Raw genomic sequence first — 21,786 nt, forward strand, 5'->3', positions numbered from 1 at the left:
TTCTATACCATTCATTTCATTGCCTTTTTCTGAATTAAGCCTATTTCAATCAACAACTGGGTAAATATTTTCAGTCTTGTCCTTTCAGAACCTTATTCTGACCAGGGAAAGATTTTAGCAACAATGATTGGGGGGAAGTGTTAAATACTAATTGGATTGGTGGTACACCCTTCAGGTCATTGGAAAAGGATGGAACCACCCATTTTCAAAATTCAGTTTTTAACTTCAAGGTAAAGAAGATAAGAAGAAAAATAATGTAAAAGCTTGGTGTTATTTTGTTACTACTGACCAAAAATTTACAGGAGGCCACAAAAATATTGGGGGGGGGGGAGAGGGTTGTTCTATTTTTATGTTTATGTTGAAAGAATAGGCGTTTTCAGAATTCCTATTTTTTGAAGTTATCAGCCTGCCTGAAGTTACTCACCTTAACCTGACTCAAATTTGGCGGTTGCATAAAAGTGAACAATATTTTTGACAGCCATCTAAAATAACTTAATGAACAGATCCAAACATGTTTCAGTTTAACAATAATCTACTTTTATTTGATTCAGTGACAATACTACCCTAGCAAAGTTACAAAGCAAGTTATATTAACACAATATCTGCCAAAATGACTAGATCTTGTAGCATACAAAAATTTTCAATCTAGCTCCTCTCTGTTGAGCCTCGTCCTCTTTATCATAGTGAATAGAAAGGATAGTGAACATACATTAATTAAGACTAACTTAAGTAATATCAAGGATTGCATAAGACGGATCACTTACTGCAAAAAGACCAAAAACACTTGTTGTTAAGAAACAGGGAAGTCGGAGAGGGGGGCACAGGGGTCAACAGCCTCTGTTGCCTTTTGATAGAAGACGAAAGGGGGCTGAAGAAGTGCCCTTTTCATAGAAATGCCATTGACACTGTCCTTTTGAAAGAAATCAAATAGATTCATGAAATCCTGACTGTAGTACCTTATTTATAACAAATTTCTCAAAATTTATAAAGAAAATTTTTATGCAAAAAGTTAGCTAGTCTTTTAGATACCAACAGAAGGTAGAAACAAAATGACAGTTATGAAAGAATTGTTGGTAGCTGGGAATTATTTTTCAAACTTTTCACTAAAGCCTGTCTACCCTTGCCCTGTGGTTGTTCTGACATCCCTGTTAAGGAACCAAGTTTTAATTAAATTCTTGAATTGTGTAGTATTTTGGGCTGTCTTTATTTTGATTCTGGGAGTGAATTCCAGATTTCAGGCCCTTGGCATCTAAATGATCTGATACCTTTGTTTGTAGTACTGGGGTTTGGAAAGTCAAAAGAGCATTTTCTGAATTGAAGGTTGTGACCTGTCGTTTTAGGTTCAAAATGGTCTTTCATGAAAACAGGATTAAGGCTTTTAAGTGTTTAATAAACATCAAGTGCTAAAACTCTATCTGAATGGTGATTGGTAGTTTCTTCTGAGTTAACAAGTAATTCTTTGTATGAAGATGAATAGTCTGAATAGGCTAGTGATTATGCCATCTCATAATTTTCTCTAGCTTATCCTTGTATTATTTATCAAATTAGATTCTAAATCAAAAACCAACTCTGCTACTGCCACTTTGACAGTTACGCTTTGAGAAATAAATGAATAAAACTTAACTGTACACGAGAATAGGACAACTTCTTTGTAAATTGTTTAGGCTATACTTCAGATCAGAAACAACAACTAAAACAAGAATTTTCTGTTGGGCAGAATTAGCTAGAGAATCTATATTGTGCCAAAAGGTTTTGGCAACACATAACACAAGACATTCAACCCAAAATTGGTGGGCAACTTAACAGTGGTCAAACAATCCAACATTAGACAAAATCTCAAAACAAAAGAAACTCTTGGCATCATCAACCAACATTTTTTAATTCTGTCAAATTTCAACAAAAATCTTTATTTTCAATGTTGGGTGACCAAACATGGTGGTCAAATAATCTAACTCTTCACCAAACATGATGATAGGTGAAATGTTGGGACATTTGATCATGGCTTCTGGAGAGTGTCTCATGCAAAGCACAAGTATGTTTCAAAACTTTTGAACTTTCCAAAGCCATTGCTGATACCTGAAGATGGGTTAAAGATTTAGAAAATTACTGAAAATAAATAAGATCCTTGAACCTTTGATATTGAGAACAGAGTGACTTTGAGAAGGTTGTGATATGGGGTCAGGAACAAGGGAACAAATAAAGATACTTCAAATTATCTATCACTTTTATTCATCAATTTCAAAATTTTACAAACGACGTCCGCGTCTTCCACCCTTTCTTCTTGTGCTATCTGATGGAATAGGTGTCACATCCTCTACAATTGAAATCAAACAGGAATAAATATTTTAACAACACACAAGATCTACAGTCAAGGATCCTGACAATCGAGTCTAGGCTTTGGAAGGGAAAAACGTATGGCATAAGGAAGACTTGGTGTTGCATTTGAAAAATTTGCTCAAATGGCACTTAACTTGCCCTAATGGCTTGAGGACTGGTTTTGTGTATTGGGTTGAAGCTATTTGCCACAGCTGAATGACATGCAGAATTATTACAGGGTTTATTAACTTTATCGGTTAAAGCTGAAAATTCAGTAAAAATCATATTGAGCCTGAATCTTGCTTTTACAACTTTGCAGCATCACTAAAAGTGAAGTGGACAAAGTCTGAGAAAATTAATTCAACCAGTAGCAGAAATGTCAACAATTATAATAATTTGTTTCTTTTTTGTATTTTCTACTTAGCAACCCAAGGTAGTTTTAGGACACAAAGAAGATGTGCTTATTGAGCAGCGCCCTGGCCCTCCCTATTAATCTGACCACATCTTATGATTCCTACACCTGCCTAGAACATAGTTCCTGGCTGTGCAGGATCAAGAAATTTCTTGATACAAAGTTTGCTTTCACTTGATTCATGTTTTCACTTCTACGCCTGGAATGAATCTCTAATTCCCCTTTAACGGTGGCACCAAAATCTTTTAAAAATGCAGACCATATACATATATATATATATCTTAAAATGACAGACATATAAACAGCATACCTATTCTGCCAATCTTCATTCCTGACCTTGCAAGAGCTCTCAGTGCAGACTGAGCTCCAGGTCCAGGTGTCTTTGTTCTGCAAAATTCAATAAATCCTGGATCTAATTCAGCTTGACATTCATCCATATTTAATTTACGGAAAACAGATAGTAGCTGACAGATAACACTAATTTTAAACCACAAAAAGTGCGTGGAAGGAGAGGCACCCAATGCTATTGAGATAAGGAATGTGCATCTGGGTGGTGAAGAAATTGAAGTGGTACAGACATTCTGCTACCTTGGTGACACTATTGGAGCCAATGGAGGGGTGTTTTTTAGCCACTGTTACCATTTAGGAAGTAATTTTTAGAATGAAAACATGTTAATGGTCTACTACGCTTGTTCAGTAACAATTTGTGTTGGGATCAAAATAACAAAGTTCTTGTGCGTGTGTTGATAGCACTTAAAAGATAAAAGATATATAATACTTTTGCACCATTAAGTTTAAAAAATTGCACAGAAAACTTGTAGCATCAATAGAACTGATATAACTGCTTTTCCACATGATTTAAAACAGAAGTTATGAATCGCACACCTAGATGAAAAGTTTTGCTCTGAGGTGCACGATTTGCCGTGCACACACTAAAATCTCTACGAAGAGGCCTGATGCAATGGTGTATGGCAGTGAAAATTGGCCAGTTATAGTTGAACACCTATTATGCATGGAGCAAAATGACATGAGAATGATATTGTGGATGTGTAAGGTAAGCCTTAAGGATAGGCTGAGATCCATTCAACTCAGACAAAGATCAAAGCTGGTGAGTATTAGTGAGTTAATGCAGGAAAGGAGGCTTTCTTAGTTTGGTCATGTTGAGAGAAAGGATGATGATAATTGGGTGAAGAAATGCAGAATAATAAAAGAAGGAGATGTGAAAAAATTGGAGGAATTAAAATCAGATCTAAAGCAAAAACATCCAGAGAAAAAAGTGTCACAAAAGACTTGGCAAAAATAGACTGACCTGCAAGTCAATTTTAATGAACTGCCAAAATGTAAAACAGACATAAAAATGAACATGATAATGATGATTAAAGTAATAAATAGACCATTTGAAAAAATAATTTCAAGCTATGGAAAAAGGTTTTAAGGTGAAGTATCCTTATCAACCAGGCTTTCGTCGGAAAGGCATGCGATCGCACGCGCACACCCTGGCGCACGCCTACCGCTTTCAAGGAGTGCAAAACATTGCACGCCTTCTTTTATTATGGGAGCAAAATTCATAATTATTGGTTTTGTGGGTTTTTGAGATGAGATAATATATTTATCTATCCTTGGTACAATTATTTCATGCCACTTCAAAGAGGCTTAACACCTTATCAGGATTGCAGATAAAATAAAAAGATTTGAAATAACAATAGGACTAATCTACAGTGGAATCTCGATATTATGAGACCTGACCTGGTGACAAGTATAATTAATTTTCCGGCATGACAAGAGATATCTGTCCCCTTGAATTCTGCATCTGCACAACTTTTCTCGAAATATAACGAATCCCGTATATAACGAATTCTCGTATATTAATGACCCTAATTGTAGTCCCTTCATCATAATTTTCCTCAATATGACAAACTTTTCCAAAACTTTTCACCGTTATTCTGGTCTACTTATTCCCGGTGTATTTATCACTATACATACATACAAAACATAAATTGGCAAACATGCACTTTTAATGATGCAAAAAAGGTGAAGAGATTTGTGCGAACGTTTGCACCTTTTCAAGGCTTAATGGCATTTCATTGAACAAATTCAAACACAGAAGACTATAACAGACATTTTTGTCCCCAAATTTTTAGAGGAACATTTAGTGTTTTGAACAAGATTTTCATTTTTGATCACTATTTTAGCGAAAGCAGCCGATTATGCAATAAAAATTGGCAGATTTGCCAATGATGCGATAAAAAATAGCAGATTATTTGCGGATTTCACTACCCCCTACGGCCCCCTCTTTAGACATCCTTATGCTTTAAATCTAGATTTAGTGAAATTTGGTTTAATGAAAAATGGGTCATCATTATATTTTATGCATCTGGCCAGTGAGGTTCATAAAATAGCTGTTATGCTTGATAACAGAGGGCCCTCGGGGCACGGATTTACATGCAAAAATGGCCATTACAACCAGATGAACGCCACAGCATCAATGACTCTACAGGCCCGTCGGAACCGGGGGGCTGGGGGGTAGGACCCCCCAATAATTGTCAAATTGTGGTATGTTTCCTTTATAACAGTTTACTGAATGAGAAGGGAAACAATGGGCAGCCCCCTGATATCAATTTCGTTCCCACGGATGAAACCTGCTTACGACATGGCAAACATATTTCTGTACTTGTAGTGCCGTTTTTTGTTGATATATATATTGAATAAGCTCAGTTTGTACTTGTTTAGAAAATTGCTCAGTTGCTATAATGTAGGTAGTCATGGTAAGAATTCAGCCAAGTAAGTTTCATCAAATTATTGCTATCATCATTTTCGTGTTGGCAATTTCTCCGTAGAACTATCATAATTACCAAAAAGTTTTGTGAAGAAATGTCACACGCCTGGATGTTTTCAGGGGTGCGTTGGTTAGCAAGCCTGGTACATATTTTCCCCACAAAAGCCTGTCAACGCTGTCAAGATCTGTAATTTTTAACACAAAATGAAAATAATTATTACGGAAACTTGTATCATAATGTAGTTTTAATTCTGTTATGGATAATGACCTTATGGATAAATTTTAGTTCTGCTGTTTTTTTGCCTTTCCCTAACTGCAATTTATACATGTAACTAGTTGTATACTTTACTTCAGAGTGTCTGTTAGGGTTATTGAAATATTGTCAAATTCTAAAAATGAACATACTATTAGCCTTAAGTTGAACTAATAAGAACCACAACATGTGATACATCAGAAGCAGCTTGCCAATTTCTGCTACAAAAGCTAGACAAACACCCATAAAGGCCAGTATATGTATATACCTGTTACCACCAGTGGCTCTTAATTTGATGTGGAGGGCAGTAATGCCAATTTCTTGACATCTAGCAGCAACATCCTGAGCAGCCAACATTGCAGCATATGGTGATGACTCGTCTCTGTCTGCCTTGACTTTCATGCCACCAGTAACACGGGCAATAGTTTCCCTAACACCAAAAAGCGTGAAACTATCGTCTTTGTGCAGGAATAAGGGCAAATCCTTTAAACATGTATATATACCTTCTTAAAGAAAATATGCGCGAGTGACTGATCCAGCGCTAGACCTGAACTCAAGACAAGTGACCATGTAAGTTGTTGCCCTAAGAACTGAACAGGCTAACATTTCCCCTCAGTAAACTCTCAATTCATGACAGATTTTCACTAGAATCCAATTAATTATTCACTTAATTATATAGTTGATATTTTTATCTAGTCCAGAAACGTCAACATTTCACAATAAATTTAATGAGACAAGAAATAATCTCAAACAACTTGTTTATGCATGCCAAAAAATTCATTTAAAAATACACACCTGCCAGACAAGTCTGTTACATGCACAAATGTGTCATTGAAGGAGGCAAAAATGTGAGCAACTCCAAATATTTGTTCTCCAGCAGCAGCCTAAAAATATAAACAGCTCACCATTGCATCAAGCTTGTTTTTACATGGATTTTAATAAAAAATGAGTTTTATTAAACAAGATGTGGTGATTGTTCATGTTTCACATCATACTATGACTCTCAACCTTTGCTCCCAGATTATTGCCTTAAAGAATGTTTCCAAATCCTTCTAAAAAATGCTTATTATTTACAATTTGACCAAGAGGGTTGCAGCTTCCAAACCCAAAATCTTGATTATTATAATGATGTTTTTAAAAGATTGATCAATGATTCCTTTGCATTTTGTGACGTGAACATTCATTGATGGCTTTGGAATCTATTTGCAAACTAAGTTTGAACCTTATACACTCATTTCTTTTTATAAGAAACATAGGTCGATGTTGAGTACTCCAGTTTCTTAATGTTCTGGAAATTTCAATACTCTTGGTCTCTTAAGAGTTTCTTAATTATGATGTTGTGAATGATGTTATGAAATGTTTGTGACCTTTTTTATCACTTCAAGAGATTCGCTTCCTTTCTGATGCTGTATTTGGATGTGGGAAGTATATTTTTATCCCTTGTGTCTTAAGTTATAGGCCAATAGGGCAATCTTGTTCTTGGATTTTACAAAACTTCATTGTTCTCAGTTTTATCACGATTTAATTGTTTCTTAATTTTTTTGCTTCGAGTTCTGAAGTTTCTTAATTTTTTCTGACTGTCCAGTACTTGTTTCTTATAGCCAGTTTCTTATAAAAAAAATGAGTGTACTTGCAAATTAGGTTTAGATCCTACATATCTGATATTTAAGACAATAACTTATAAATTAAGGTATACACAGATATTTATGCAATACAATGTCTTCAGGTGAAAAAAAATACAAACCAAATTATATATATATGTGTAAATAATAGAGCTAACAAAATGAGATCTTATAAATTTCAAGCGCATAGACTTTAAGATATAATGTCAATATGAATAGCACAACATATTCATACCAGTATTTAGACTTTCTAACAATATATATATTAAAAACAAATCATATACTTTGCATAATAGACTTTGGCGGGGCAAACCGATCATCTCATAGCTTTGATTTTATTACGCTTTAACATTTTTTTACAAATCACATTTGTTTAGTCATTAGGAACAAAATTATCGAGATAGCAATATAGAGATTATCTTAACCGACCGGCCAATTAAACCTTGAAACTGATAAAGATACCAAATGACAAATGCTGGCACATCTACTTGAGATACTGTAATTACTTTGCTTTCTACCATTTACGTAGCATGATTCTATATTCTATTGAAAGTATACTAATATTACAAATAAACTGTAACAGAGAAGGCACTAACCTGGGGTCCAAGGCTTATAACCTGTTCTTCTTTCTCCTTCTTACCCTTGCGAGGAGCCATTCTGAGAAAATATAATGTTATTATAAAATGAAACAAGCTTCTCTACTATTATGAACGAATCTTTAAGGAAATCGTTTGAAGATGGATCTATAATTTGCAGATTTTCCCTCACTTTCTAATAGTTATATTGCGTCCACTGCTGTACCGCTCCAAAAAGGCCTAAGTCAGGGTCCTGGGTCGAGTTATCCTATTTGTTCCTCCGCATGGAACTTTTAGTAAAAGGTGAAAGATTAACTAGGCCAAAGTGAGGTAGTTTTATAAACTATGTTTTAAACTAACTTTAGAAACTATCCTTTTGGGGAGTTTTTATTGAAGCAAAAGTTTCGAAGTTTTGTTTTCAGTTGCAACACAGTAGATAACTAATACTAGTGAAATAATTTTACGCAATTTTGGCTGACCTCTGATATAGATTTTTTTGTTTTTTTCGATTCAAGATTTAGTTTAATTTAGGCCTTTTCCTCTCACTAATGACAAGCACACAAGCTTGTAGAGGTCCACTTTTGTCTCATGTTAGTCTTTTGTTTTAGCCCATATCTAGACGCGTTTTCAAGTGAAGATGCCCTCTACTCGCATATCTAACACCCAAATTGCCACAGCATGTGGAGAGATGTTACTTTTTGTTGTCGTTGGTTATTATGCCTTAAAGTTTATAGTCAATGCTTTGGACCCTACAAACAAGCAAAAGACAGAAGCCAAAAAGTTGGTAAGTGCCAGTTTTCATGATCCCTGTTGAAGCAACTAGCTTTTGCATGATAAGCTTGTGAATGTCAGCCAGCTTTGAAACAGCATTCTATGAACAGGAACAAGTGTTTGTAGCCTTAGTTGAAGAGGCCTGAATGCTGGTATTCCACTAATTGTAACAGGGAATGCTACTTTAGAGTAATTTACAAAGAACGAACACAAACAATGACTCATGTAGCAGTTAATTAATTATGATGTTCTGATTGCCAATTTATATGTTTAATATACAATTTGAGTATATTAGTACATTCTACCAAAGAGCTGTCATTGGTCAGTCTTGTTTTACAAGATGTGGTAACTGATTCTCTTAGCTTTAAATTGTTATGGCAACAGATCAGTGATCAGAATTGTATCTGCCTGAATTTAATATATGTATATATAGAATAATAATGATTATAAATGGCTTTGAAAAAAGCAAACATTTAGTAAACAAAAGCTTTTCGTCTGACACTCTTCAGAGTTTGAAATGTCAGAACATAAATCGAAAACTCTATGCTAAGAAATGTATATACCCAGTTGTTGATCGAAATAGGCCAATCAGAAACACGAGCACAATACTATATAGGTTGACCAATCAGTGCCGCTTGCCTATTAGAATGTTGCCAGTGGAGTCCTAAGGTGAAAACAAATTCCTTTTGTCTACACAGTAGCAGTTTTTTCGTGCTTATGTAGATAGATTCTAAAACTGCTAGGTGGAACGACGATCGGGCTTTACCAATAATCCAAAACATGTCGCCATTATAGTTTTTTGCACTATCTGGGTTTTCTAGTAAATGCTGCCCGATAGCAGAATCGCAGGTTTTAGTTGTAATTTTCGAATTTGCAAGAGGTGGCTGTTCTCTTTGGGGATGGGTTTTGTTTCTAATGGGTTCTGTGCGTAGAGTTTTTGATCTATGTTTTGACGTTTTAAACTCTGAAGAGTGTCTGACAAAAAGCTTTAGTTTACTAAATGTTTGCTTTTTTCAAAGCCATTTACAAGTTTTGTACCACCAAAAGATTGTTTGAATAATGATTATGTTTCAATGTTTTCTAGTGTTCTGTTTGTTTCAACTCGATAATTTGTATGTTTTAGGCTGAAAAACTAATGAAAAGTATTGGTGTTAAAGATATTGAGGTAAGTCCTTCACCTGGATAGTATCAGCATGTAATTATGTAGCAAAAGAAAGAACAATAATATCCAAATATTTGATCCCCAGACAGTGCTTGTGTGTGGCCTTTCTTAGATATTTATAGCACATTCTGGTGTCAAAATCTATGATCCAGGCCTTATATTTGATGTGAGGATTCACTTATAATCATGCAGCACTCATGCATATCCAACCATGAATGTTTGATCGCTTAATATGCAAAACAGTAAATTGGGAGGAATAAATTTTCTCTCAAGAAACACATCAAATTTTCCCATGTCATCTAAACAAGTGAAATAGATGGTACAAAACCAGTATATTGAAGCACCAGAAGCAGAAGTAAGTGGAATTAACTACATCTTGACAGAAAAGTGTAGCTGAATATAACTTCCACTGTGAATGTATGGATATTTTATAGGCACTTAGTATTTGAACTACACTAGTCCCAGGAACATCACAGGTATCGTGCAACAAATTATGATTATCCCACAATAATGCTCTATAAGGCCTTTCTTTATGTACACAAAAAAATTTTAAATGAAGGACATTTATGTTGCGCCTTAAACATTTCTTGTAGTGCATTAAAGATCAGGATAACAATTGTTTTCATTTGATGTAACCTTATACCAAAGTATGTTATAATAGGATTTTGCAGTTTTTATAAAAATCACAGATGCTTTTAGCCCCAATTTACATAAATTCCTCATATAGAGAGGGACTTTATGAATATCCGCTTTGACGTCCACCATCTTAGCGATCATACTTCAGGTTGCATTTACACAGTGCTGGATAACTTTTGATGCTGGATAACTTTTGATCTGAATCAAAAGTTATATCGATGGATTGCATTTACACTGTGCTGTACAACAGTTTATAGCACACAAGGTTTCTTTTAAAGCAATACCTTTCTGATAATAGGAATAACAAACAATAAAAATGCCAATAAAAAGTTGTTCCTATTGTACGCTATCACATGTGGAATTTAATCAAGATGTAGGAAATGCTGCATGCGGCCTACTTTCATGTTACAAAGACTGAGTATGATCAAAATAGAGCTTTTGTTGCAAGCCCTGAAAGTTAGTCAAAGTTTTTCCATGACAACTGACAATTTTATGAATGCTGATCAAATGAAGTTTTATCAGCGTTAATTTCACGAGGGTTGTTGTAGAATTTTGATTTTGCTAGGGATTCTTATCTTAGCTTATTTGTATTATTCTCATTTGGTTGTCAATTGTCATGCTTCAATTTGGTATTTAAGCCCTTATGTGCTTCTTTGATGCCATTGGGAATAATAGAGAAGAAGGAGTTCTGTAGTTTTGGCTTCTGCACGAAAGTGTGGGTCCCTTGACTCAGATGGGTGTATTTAATTGCTTTGGGTCGGGATTATTGTGCTTATTTTGTATGCTGTTTCCACGCTGTTCTCTTCTCCCGTCCCTTCCTCCCCCTTTTGATATCAAGCATAGTGTGTTTCTTCAAATCCCTATTTATTCTTTTCTATTAGGCTAGGGTCTGCTTACATCATGAGATTCATTTCAAAGTTCTTGTTATTTTTCACTAGGCTCTAAATACAGTAATGTTTTCTCTTCCCCTTTTATATCTTAGGTATCTAAGATAGGACTGGTGCATTGGCTCTATGGTGGGGGGGAAATGAATTGTTCTTGTCCAATCCCTGCCCAGAACTTTAACCTGTTTGTACTTGAGTCTATTAAGCTATATCAAAAGTTAGGATTTTGTATGGGTTAGGTGAAGCAACTTGTGCCAATGCACTACCTCCTGTGATGAGGGAATGTGGCCTCAAGACCTGATTTGATGGGGGATATGGCAACATCTTCTGAGGGAGCTTTTTATTCTAATTGATGGAATGCATTTATTTATGATATCTTTTCTCCGAGTAAGAAATTAACTGCAGTTAACACCAGTTAACACCAAAAAGTGTCTGGGCCAATCAGGGTAACATTAAAATTATGCTATTCTACTAACTGAGGTTGCCCAAAATTTAATACAATCAGAAGCCCTTATATGGAATCTACTTAAGACTCAACAATATGCATATACTCTAATTTGTCAGATTATTGAAACAGTTTTGAATTTGCAATCAAATTTTACTTTCATGTCTATAAAGCATTAACAAGTGTATATTTTCTAGCTTAATGATTATGAGATGGTAATTGCTGCCAACCTCATTGATCCCCTGTCAATGTCAGTTGCATGGGACTGCATTGGTGGACTCAGTGATGTTGTTAGGGAAATGAAGGTATGCAGATTTCTCTTATTAGCACTTAAGAATTGCTTTTGTAAGGTTTCATGACTTCATTTGCAAAAAGCAGGAGACAGTGCACGAGGCCATACACTGAATTCTATGATGCTAGTGGTGAAAAACTTACCCAATGATGTTATTAAACAATAGGCAGGAACAACACACAAAAAAGGAAGAACAATCCTATTTAAATAGACCCAATTTGAAAAGCAAGAGTTTAAAAGTTAAGTAGATGGTTAACTGATATAAGCCATATGAATCACTACTCTTGTTGGGCAGTATTCAGTGATTTTCATTCATTTTCAGTCCGAACCCTCTACAAAATTACTTTTTTCAAATTGAAAGTTTCAGCAGTCACAGTCTCAGGTACTTAGGACCACAGTTTTAGAACTACTTACCTCATTAGCTAAAGTCAGCTGACAGTCTAAGTAATTCTAAAAAAACAAATAATTCAAATGAGCTGTGTAGCATGCATCTGTAATCAATTTTTATTGTACTAGATAATACATAAACCATGAAGCAAGTTCTAGTGTTTGAATTCTCATGGGAAAAAAGTTTTTCAATTTTGTAGCTGTATGATGATCAATCCTATCTATTGGTTTTCATAAGTGTTCTGTGCAACTGCATATCATGGACTAGAAATCTTAGCTGACCAATTTAAAAGAAATCATGATGATAAATAATCAGTCACCAGATGCACTTCATTGTCACTATGCTCAATTAGTAATGGAAATATTGTAAAAGGCCTGCTGATGAACTTGGTCCTGTTGTTTTTTCCAGGATAATGTTGTTTTGCCATTCAAGAAAAAAGAAATGTTTTCAAAATCTGTGTTACTAAGTCCACCAAAAGGTAATGTTTTTCAAATAGAAAGTACTATATGAATAGTAACATGTTATATAAATATTAATCAAAATTGATTAGGGAATCCGGTAAAAAAGCAAATTGACAAGCAAATCCTTTTTAAAGTTTATATGCCGATATCATCAAACGTACATGTACAAAATGCATGTAGCTTTACAGACACTGCAAATCAAAATTGGTTTTCTGTTGTGAATTGGCTGTGTGTCATTAAAATTTTCTTCTCTATGAAAAATGGCTAACTGAACTTCTGGTTTTCATTTTTTCAAAAATCCAAATAAACAGGGCTTCTTTTTAAATCCAATAAATAAGCAAATAAATAAAGTTTTCTTTTTTGGAAGAAATTTCCGCTGAATGACATTATTGCATTGAATAGGGCTAAAAAATTGAAAGAATGTACTAATTATGAATTGTTGATTTGCAACTTTGTGTACTTGAAAATCTCAAGGGCATGTTATCTCCTACTATCATAACCTAAGAAAGACAGTATATTTTTAGCATATATTTTATGTTTTGAATATTTGTCTAGGCTCTAAGCCAACAAATAACTGTTGTATCAATCTCTTCTCAATCTCAATCAAAAGTGGACGATTAAGAAAACTTACAACACAATTATTTGTCCCTTTCCCTGTCTGAGCCCAATCTTAGATTATGCATGATTTTCCTCTTTTGGTAAAAGTTCAAACAAATTTATCTGCCAATTATGAATGTTTTCTGCGAACCTAGTGTCTAGGTTCTGAATGTTTTTACAGCTCTGATGTTGAAATCTTTGTAATAGAGTGTTGTAAAAAAGTCGCCAACCTCAGATTTAAATAAGAAATAATGATTTGGGGGTAGAAAGAAAATGGATGTCTATGCTTGGTAAGAGAAAACAAATATGGAATGAAAGAAGCATGCTTTTTCAGCTTGTTTTAAAGGTCTTTTTCAGTGTTCTTAAGACAAAATTGACCATTGTTGAAGCTTATGGTAATCGATAACTGGCTATTGTTGCCACTTCTGGTTAAGACTGTAGGAATAGGAGTGGTTTTGCAACCGCCTAAAGATATATCTTTGTATCAATGAGGCTTTTTTACGATCTCTGCAAATGTAAAAAAACAGTGTTCAGAATTGGTTTGCCTGCGTATTTACTCGGCTTCTTTACTGTTTAGTTGGATTGAAAAGGTTTTGCAATAGCCTGTTTAATTATCCTACCATACGGCGCTGCATTGGGAATTAGGCAATGCTTTCCATGAGATTCATCCTTGTTGCTTGAAAACATAGTCTGCCAAAGCTATGTTGCGTTGGATTCACGGGACAATCCTCGACCAATGACGAGCAGTCTTAATAGCAAAAGTAACATTCAATGTTTAAATTCAAGTTCACGGAAAAATTTAAATGACTGACAATTTTTAACTGTTTGTGTGCCCTTTTCGCGAATTTACTGTTTGTTTTTCTTTTGGATTCGAGGAATTCTTCTGTATGGCCCTCCTGGTTGTGGTAAAACATTGATTGCAAAGGCAACAGCCAAAGAAGCTGGTTTGTGTTTCACTTTATTGCTGGTTTTATTTCCTCAAGCCTGTACGAAGTTTTTCTTTTCCGAAAGAAGAGAACTTGGATCGATGAGAAGGACGGGTTTTTGCTGTAACTGGCCTCAAATCTTCTCATTTTATCTTTAGCAACCTATTTTTCACTTTTTATAACCATCGCAACGTGAAGTAGCAGGGTAAAATGCATGAATGTTTTTGCTTCATTAAAGGAAAGTTGAGACTGTATCTGTTGTGAGATTTATTACTGACACCATGTATCTTTTACAATTTTTTCTCAAATTCAGTTTTGAAGTATTTTTTTGTTATTTCTTCGATTATATGTAGCATCCTTTATCTTGCGCTTCCTTTCTCTTCTTGCACACAATTGACAACCGGTGCACCTAACATTTGATTAGAAAGCTTTTGACTCCTAGTTTTTCATTTCTGAAATTTTTCAAGATTGTAGATTTTTGAACTTGGATATTTCTTCCTTGACTGATAAGTGGTATGGAGAGTCTCAGAAGTTGGCAAACGCTGTTTTCTCTCTCGTAAGTCTGAATTTTGTATCGACCATACCTCTTTCTAACCCTTTTACCGCAGTTTTTTAAAACTCTCCAACGCCGTCTAAGATATAAGTCAAAGAGGCCAAACTTTCCTTTTCGTTATAACTAGTAAGTACAACGGAATATTCACAGTGGTAGATGTATATAAGACAACAACAAATAACGCAATTAACTGATTAGCAGCCTAAAATTTGTGGCTTTGATTGGTCAAAGTTAAAATATCCTAGTTGCCGAATATTTTCTTTTCATAGGCATACAAGATACAGCCGTGCATTATCTTCATTGATGAAATAGGTTTGTGGTTTCTGTTAGCTCTCTGTCTCTAGTTAAATATCTCGTAGTTCAGTCCAGCCCATGAAGTCTTGCAGAACCATCGGGATTAGACGTTTCAAGTAACACCTTATAAAGCGATTTGTTGTAGAACAGGGAAAATCCCAGACAAGTGTTCTCCAAGTGAAATGCCCCTGGATATATCTCTATAAGACCCCCTCTTTTAGCAAGGCATTTTGTCACTCAATTGCCCCTTTCTCAGTGAATACCATTCCAACTCTGAAGTTTCCCCACTTCCTCAATATTTAACGTTTCTCTTTGTCTTAGATTCCTTTCTTCGTTCACGCAGCTCATCTGACCACGAAGCTACTGCGATGATGAAGGCACAGTTCATGAGCTTATGGGACGGTGTGTAATTCTAGTTCTTGTTTCTACTCTTGTCCTGTCCACTTGACAACTCTTCGACAAAGCCCCTGAAACTTGCTTTGTTCCCAACAGCTCGCTAAATGTCACTTTTTGACGATTTCAATATTTGTTGTTTTCTTTTTATTTCGCTAGGATTGTCATCGAATCCCAAAAGTAACATCATCATTATGGGGGCCACCAACAGACCCAATGATGTGGACAGAGCTATTTTAAGAAGGATGCCGTGTCGATTTTACGTGGCAATGCCTGTAAGTTGCCGTTTTTTACACTATTACGATACCCTTTGTTATAAATTTAGATTAAAACTCATTGTCTGTTACCCACATACTGCTCAGAATTCTTGCAATTATTTTTCTAATGTATTTGCATCGGTAAAATTTGCCCTTCTCTTGAATCTTTTGCCATGTAGATGCTTATATACTTCACAATGTTTCCAGCTCAATTAGATGAAAAACCTTGCTAATTATAACATTATAGAGTTGACATGTAAGTGAAGACTGGACTTTTACAAAAGTTCTTTTTTACAAAAATGGCAGATTTTAATGCAAACACAGCTATAAAAGGCATCAAGCAAAAAGTGGTTGGTTAAATAATAAACAAAACAAGTCCAAGGCACGACCATGGCGGCATCCCACAAATATATTCTAACACAACGATGTCTCACTATGTTTTGGGTAAGACTGTTTTCTGTCGGACCATGAATCCTGCGATACCATATGTGGGTAACTTGGACAGGAGTGTGTTGTGATCGACTGTGTGAACTGCCTTTTTAGGTCTAGGAACCCGCTCATGTTTCTATTTTTCTTATCGGTGTTGCTAAACCATACTCTGATACAAGAAAACAGCTAGGGTAAAACCTATTTATAAAACTGGATCGAAAAAGGGTATGTCTTTTTTCAGACCTTTTTCAATACTCACAGGTTTTTCTAAGATATGAGAAAAAATTGTACATGACCAATTAATAGAGTTTATGCCAAAATGGATCCAGATCTTTGCAAAGCACGATATTGATGAGGGATTGCTTTCTTGTTTTCTTGCATAGCCAATATTTTATTACATTACGTCGGCAAAGCAAGCCCCCTGATTCTTCTTCATCTTTGTTAGAACAAAGAACAGCGGCTTGAAATACTCCGAATAATTTTGAATGGTGAGAAGGTGCGTTCTTTTCGTCGGACACATCGTTCCCGATGTTGTCATCTTTACCAACTGTGTCTTTATTGCCGTTATTATTATTGTTATTTTATTATTTTTATGGATTTAATGTGAAATTTATATGAAAATTGCATAGTGGTCTGCCACCGTATCAAATTACAGTGTGTCTTCCTTTGTTCGTTCACACTGTTATCTTGGCAAGCAGTGTTTTAGCTCCGGATCAAAGTGCTTTTCCTTACATTGCCGGATTAAGCTGTATTTTCATGGATATGTTAGGTTTAAACTTAATTGCAGAAAGCTGAAATTGTCTGTTTCAAGTATTTTGTTACAAGAATGTTATGTTGATGGGGTATTTCCTTGGAACTTAAATAGATTGGCAGGGAATTATAAAAATTGTTTTGTTTTTCTAAATTTCAAGGATACAGTTTATTAATGAAGAAGGAAAGCATTAATAAAGCTTTTTGAAAGTCAACTGAGAATATGCACTGATATCTTTCTTGAAATATCATCTACTATCGTAAAATGTCCTATCCTAGCCTTGTTATCGCCAATATTTGCCTTGAACCCAAATTAGCGAATGATAATATAAATTGTTCTTTGAAATAAATTTTCCCAGTACTGTATTGCTAAGCTGCTTCGTCCTAAAAATAGTCTGTTTCCCGTGCGTAGGTTGATGTCAATGTGGACTTTGAAGAGTTAGCAGAGATGACTAAAGGATGCTCTGGCAGTGACATAAACGAATTTTGTAAGTTTAGTACTGCTTATCTGCACCGAGTTTAATAGCGTTTCATCTGCACCGTCCGAATGCTGCTATCTGGCCATAAATACTACTGGAACCTTTCTCGCGTTGCACCTTATCGCCGCAATTAGTTATGACCGGAAAAGCAGGGACATATATTTTGCCTTGCATACTACTCAGTGATAGAGTAGATCCCGATCTTTTTTGTTTAAACAGTATTTTTCTTAAAGCTTTGTTTGTGGTTATCGTTCATTCATATCAGTTTGTTATTGTTTCATTCAGGCTATGTTAACAATTTTCCTTTCGCCATTCAAGGTAAAACACCTTTTTTTGCAGGCAGACTGGCTGCCCTTAATTGTATTCGTAGTGTCACCGAAAATACAAAACAAACTACATGGTATGTTTATGGCATTTTCTGTCCAGTCTTCAAATATCGTAGTCATACGTCTAATGTGATATTTTTGTTTTAAATATATCCTTTCGGTACATCTGATGAAGGATCTTGAGTGAAGATGAAATCTTGAAGATGAAATCTTGAAGATGAAATCTTGAAGATGACGAGGTGGCAAAAGTTGAGACTTCGCCATTTATTGTGCGAATTGTTCATGGAGTGATGTTGCATCAGTGCCTTTAGCCTCTGCTATTCACAAAATTATTTTGTGTCATTACCGGAGGCGGAGCCACAAAAATTTTTCAACTTGTAGATGGGCCACAAAAATAATTCCTTTTGAGAACTTTTCGTACAGGGTCATTTAGCTTTTGAGAAACAGTTTAGCCTGTATTCATGTCATTAGAACCTTAGATACGTCAACGAAACACTCTTAAACACTGCCAAAATCTCAATCCAAATATGAACTTGAATTTTCTAGTTCTTTACTTTCAGACAGTTCAGTCAAATTCTTTTATATTCAAGTCACCCAAACTCTATTCAGTCATTTTCCAAGGTGAATCCATAACAAGACAATGTAGTACCTGATCACATGTAACATATACTATGTGAGGTGAAACGGGGAATTCTCTCGGTTGTTTTTTGGATGTATGATTTAAAGAAAATATATTTATGAAGATAAATGAAGAAGAATTTTTACGATTGGATGCTCTGCTGAAGACTCAAGCAAACAAAGCAAGCGTAAAGAGGTATAAAGCCAGCACACATCATGGGGCTACATTAAACTGTGAGTGATCAGGAAAAATTCTTACCTATCCGCAGTGGATCATTGAAAGATTTGCTTTTTAATCAGGGCTTTCCAAAATATTTTGGAAACTTCAAATATCTCCCGCCGTCTATAGTAGATACTTCATGGCCTTTCTCTTCAACATCATAATTCAGGATACTCATGCTTACTACAGGTGTGATGCAACGGAGGAGCCTTCACTTGGTCCAATATCAATGAGTGACTTCTTGGAAAGTTTCGGAAGAATGCAAAATAGTCACGCTCAGCTTGCAGCGCATGGCTTGTTCGATTAAAGCTATAATTGTTAAATCGTTCAATGTTTTGTAATTTTTGATAGAGTAATTCTGTGTCAGTTTTGAGAGCGATTGTTGTTTAGAATTAGCCACAGTATATGGACGCGTTTGCTTTTCTGGAAAGATTCTAACATATTTCATCTGCCCCTAGAAACTGTTCAATGTGGTTTGATTTGTAAGATTAACCTTCTAGAGTTGTTACTGTTCTTCTCTTTAACTGAAATGTTTTAACTGTCTTCCTTTCAATTCACGTAAACCTAGGTTCAGAGGATGTAAGGCTTGCGCGGCCATTCTCATTTCCACATATATACGCAATTTTCCATCCTATTTTGGAACCGCGACTAGGGGTGAAATTCACGGGGTTGGCTGATTTTCAATTATTGAATAAATGATATTTTTCAAGCTCTTTCAGAGCAGCTGTAAATTGCTGTTGTGGATGGGAATTCACCTCCATGGCTGAGCTTCAGTATAACCTCCATTTTTATTTTGAAATTTTTTGTGCTGTTAAAATAAGCTCCCTCAATCAGTTAACCTGTACATCCCTTAATCATATAGAATACCTTATTCTGGATTCCGCCCTTACTATCTTACATAAATCAGTATGTTACATTAAATGGCTACAAGGTATTAAAAATCTAATATGGCGTGCCACAGGAGTAGGTTCTTGTTCCCATTCTAACAACAAGTTCAAGATTTGTATCTTTTTTCAGATGATGCCAGTATTTACTTTAAAAGTGTTATAAGTCAAGAAAATCACCAGGAAACTTAAATTTGTTAATTCTGGTTGAGTGCAAACATACTTAATAAAAGTAAAACTAATTTCATTACTTTTTTATTGTTTACTTCCTTGCTATGTCAATCTTTCCCGGTGTTGCAGTTGAAGTAGGCAAATATGCATTGTTAGAACTAATTGCGTCGAGCTGTCCAAGAAGCTAGTTAAAACTTGTGCATAGGATAGTATTTATTGCTAGATATAAGGTTATACTTTAGTCAAAAGAGCAGGTAAGATACAACACCATGCTACAGATTATGCTTACATCTATGTTCAGAATTTGTGTCTTGCAATTACTGATAACAATACAATTGAGAAATGCTGACACAAGTATATCTCCAGGGAGTGATCTGGAATCTGGCATTCTTAAGAAAGGTTTGCCCAGCGTACTTTCTTGGTTGTAGAATTTAGGAAAAAGTACATTTGGGTCGCGTTACTTTTCCAGGTGCTTTTTTGGAGTTTGAAATACTACAGAATACGAAAAGATAGAGAAAATATGACTTTGACACAACCAACAAAGATAGAAAACTGCTTAATTAAGCATTCACACGATAAACATGTTAACTTTTCTAATCATAGCTAACAATTCCAGTTCAGGCTGTGTAAGTTTTGAAAGGATAGTGTGTAAAACCTTATGATCGCATTAAGCGTGAAACTCAGGGAAGCAACTTAAAAACGTCCTGATCTATGCACCAAACGCGTACACAGCTCGGCATCGTATACTTTACGGCATGGTACACTTTATGACAGACTGGTAAACAAAACTTTTTATTAATGTTAGAAAACATTTTTGGGTCTATTTCTACTCCTAACATTGGCCCTTAGTTTTTATGATCTCCATTCTAAGGATCAGCATCCTCAGAGAGATCAAAGAAATTAGAGGAGCAATCATTGGGGGCCATAACATCAATTATGTGCTTTGTGCTGATTATACTGCTCTTATCGCTACATCAGAAGATAAGCTCCAATATTTGCTAGATACATTAGTAGAAAGCAGCAAGCAAAATGGTTTATCAATAAATTATAAGAAAACAGAATGTATGGCTAACAGCAAAGGAAAGTAATACCAAAATATTCAGCAAAATAGGAGAAAAGCCAAGTCAGAAAATTCAGCCATCTAGAAAGTATGAGAAGAAGAAGCAGGGGGAGGCAGAGGTTAAGCTATGTTGGTAATCTGAGTAGATAGATTGGGATATCAGAAATTGAAATGATAATAGCAAAAAGGGGTCGCTGTTGGAGGGCATCCAAGATCATTAATGTCCTTGCTGGATATGATACTTTAAGAAGAAGAAGATCCTGAGGACCCTTTTATATTAGTGATGGCAAGTTCAGCAATCACCTTCGTTCTGCAAAACGTCTGAACTGAGTTGGCAATTGCATGTTTCCATTAATTTGCTTTGGCTTTTGGTTACAAACCATTGGAGTAGTAGCCTTTTGTAAAATAGACTATTTTTCTGTATCCCTTCCATGGAGCCCGTGGTTTCATACTCTCTCCAATTTTGAACAAGGCCGTGTTAACAGACAATCTGAAAGTAGAAATCCCATATGATTTCCAATGCTAATCATTGCATGACCTCTATGACATCATGACATCAACTTCTTCAATCGAATCATATTGGTTTGCTGTGTACAAGCACAAAAATACCCACCACTGGAGTACTGTACTTGTTACAGCAAACATGTTTTGGTAGTCTTCATATATTACAAGCAATATAGCGTTAATTATCTTTTTAACCCCCCTCTCAATTAGGCCCCCCTCTCTTATTAGCCCCACATTTTCAGAAATAAAATTTAATTAGCCTCCTCTCTCAATTTAGCCCCCGCCCCTGCAAAAAATTTCACTGCTGCTGAAATAAGTAAACTTGACAAAAA

At 35.3% G+C, this 21,786-nt stretch overlaps 2 protein-coding genes across 3 annotated transcripts; one reads left to right on the forward strand and one right to left on the reverse strand.

Moving 5' to 3' along the window:
- Positions 1-2,212: 2,212 nt before the first annotated feature.
- Positions 2,213-8,241, reverse strand: LOC135681029 (small ribosomal subunit protein uS11). Its single transcript, XM_065195289.2, has 6 exons — positions 8,148-8,241; positions 7,976-8,036; positions 6,553-6,641; positions 6,026-6,187; positions 3,039-3,115; positions 2,213-2,314 (listed from the first exon to the last, which is right to left on the reverse strand). The coding sequence occupies exons 2-6, from the start codon at positions 8,033-8,035 to the stop codon at positions 2,247-2,249; spliced, it is 456 nt and encodes a 151-aa protein (XP_065051361.1). The 5' UTR covers position 8,036; positions 8,148-8,241; the 3' UTR covers positions 2,213-2,246.
- LOC135681027 (outer mitochondrial transmembrane helix translocase) lies at positions 8,199-19,245 on the forward strand. Of its 2 annotated transcripts, none has more exons than XM_065195286.2 (14): positions 8,199-8,284; positions 8,563-8,738; positions 9,849-9,890; positions 12,050-12,157; positions 12,941-13,010; positions 14,466-14,534; positions 14,984-15,072; positions 15,339-15,381; positions 15,685-15,765; positions 15,916-16,031; positions 16,888-16,938; positions 17,605-17,680; positions 18,011-18,071; positions 19,025-19,245. In XM_065195286.2, exons 2-14 carry the CDS (start codon positions 8,592-8,594, stop codon positions 19,140-19,142), a joined length of 1,071 nt encoding a protein of 356 aa, XP_065051358.1. In that variant the 5' UTR covers positions 8,199-8,284; positions 8,563-8,591; the 3' UTR covers positions 19,143-19,245. The 2 variants fall into 2 exon arrangements, with proteins under 2 accessions (XP_065051358.1, XP_065051359.1); XM_065195287.2 differs by lacking the exon at positions 19,025-19,245 and adding an exon at positions 18,558-19,018.
- Positions 19,246-21,786: the final 2,541 nt, after the last annotated feature.

The sequence above is a fragment of the Rhopilema esculentum genome, chromosome 18 (assembly GCF_057945365.1).
Source record: "Rhopilema esculentum isolate cy_ngs chromosome 18, ASM5794536v1, whole genome shotgun sequence".
In the NCBI taxonomy this organism is placed as follows: Eukaryota; Metazoa; Cnidaria; class Scyphozoa; order Rhizostomeae; family Rhizostomatidae; genus Rhopilema; species Rhopilema esculentum.

Coding starts and splice junctions, on each gene's coding strand:
- LOC135681027 (XM_065195286.2), top strand. CDS start 8,592: ATGCCCTCTACTCGCATATCTAACACCCAAATTGCCACAGCATGTGGA. Junction 15,382..15,684: donor TATCTTCATTGATGAAATAG/GTTTGTGGTTTC, acceptor TCTTTGTCTTAG/ATTCCTTTCTTCGTTCACGC. Junction 17,681..18,010: donor CAGTGACATAAACGAATTTT/GTAAGTTTAGTA, acceptor CTTTTTTTGCAG/GCAGACTGGCTGCCCTTAAT.
- LOC135681029 (XM_065195289.2), bottom strand. CDS start 8,035: ATGGCTCCTCGCAAGGGTAAGAAGGAGAAAGAAGAACAGGTTATAAGC. Junction 6,188..6,552: donor GTAACAGACTTGTCTGGCAG/GTGTGTATTTTT, acceptor TTTTGGTGTTAG/GGAAACTATTGCCCGTGTTA. Junction 2,315..3,038: donor AATGAAGATTGGCAGAATAG/GTATGCTGTTTA, acceptor TTTCAATTGTAG/AGGATGTGACACCTATTCCA.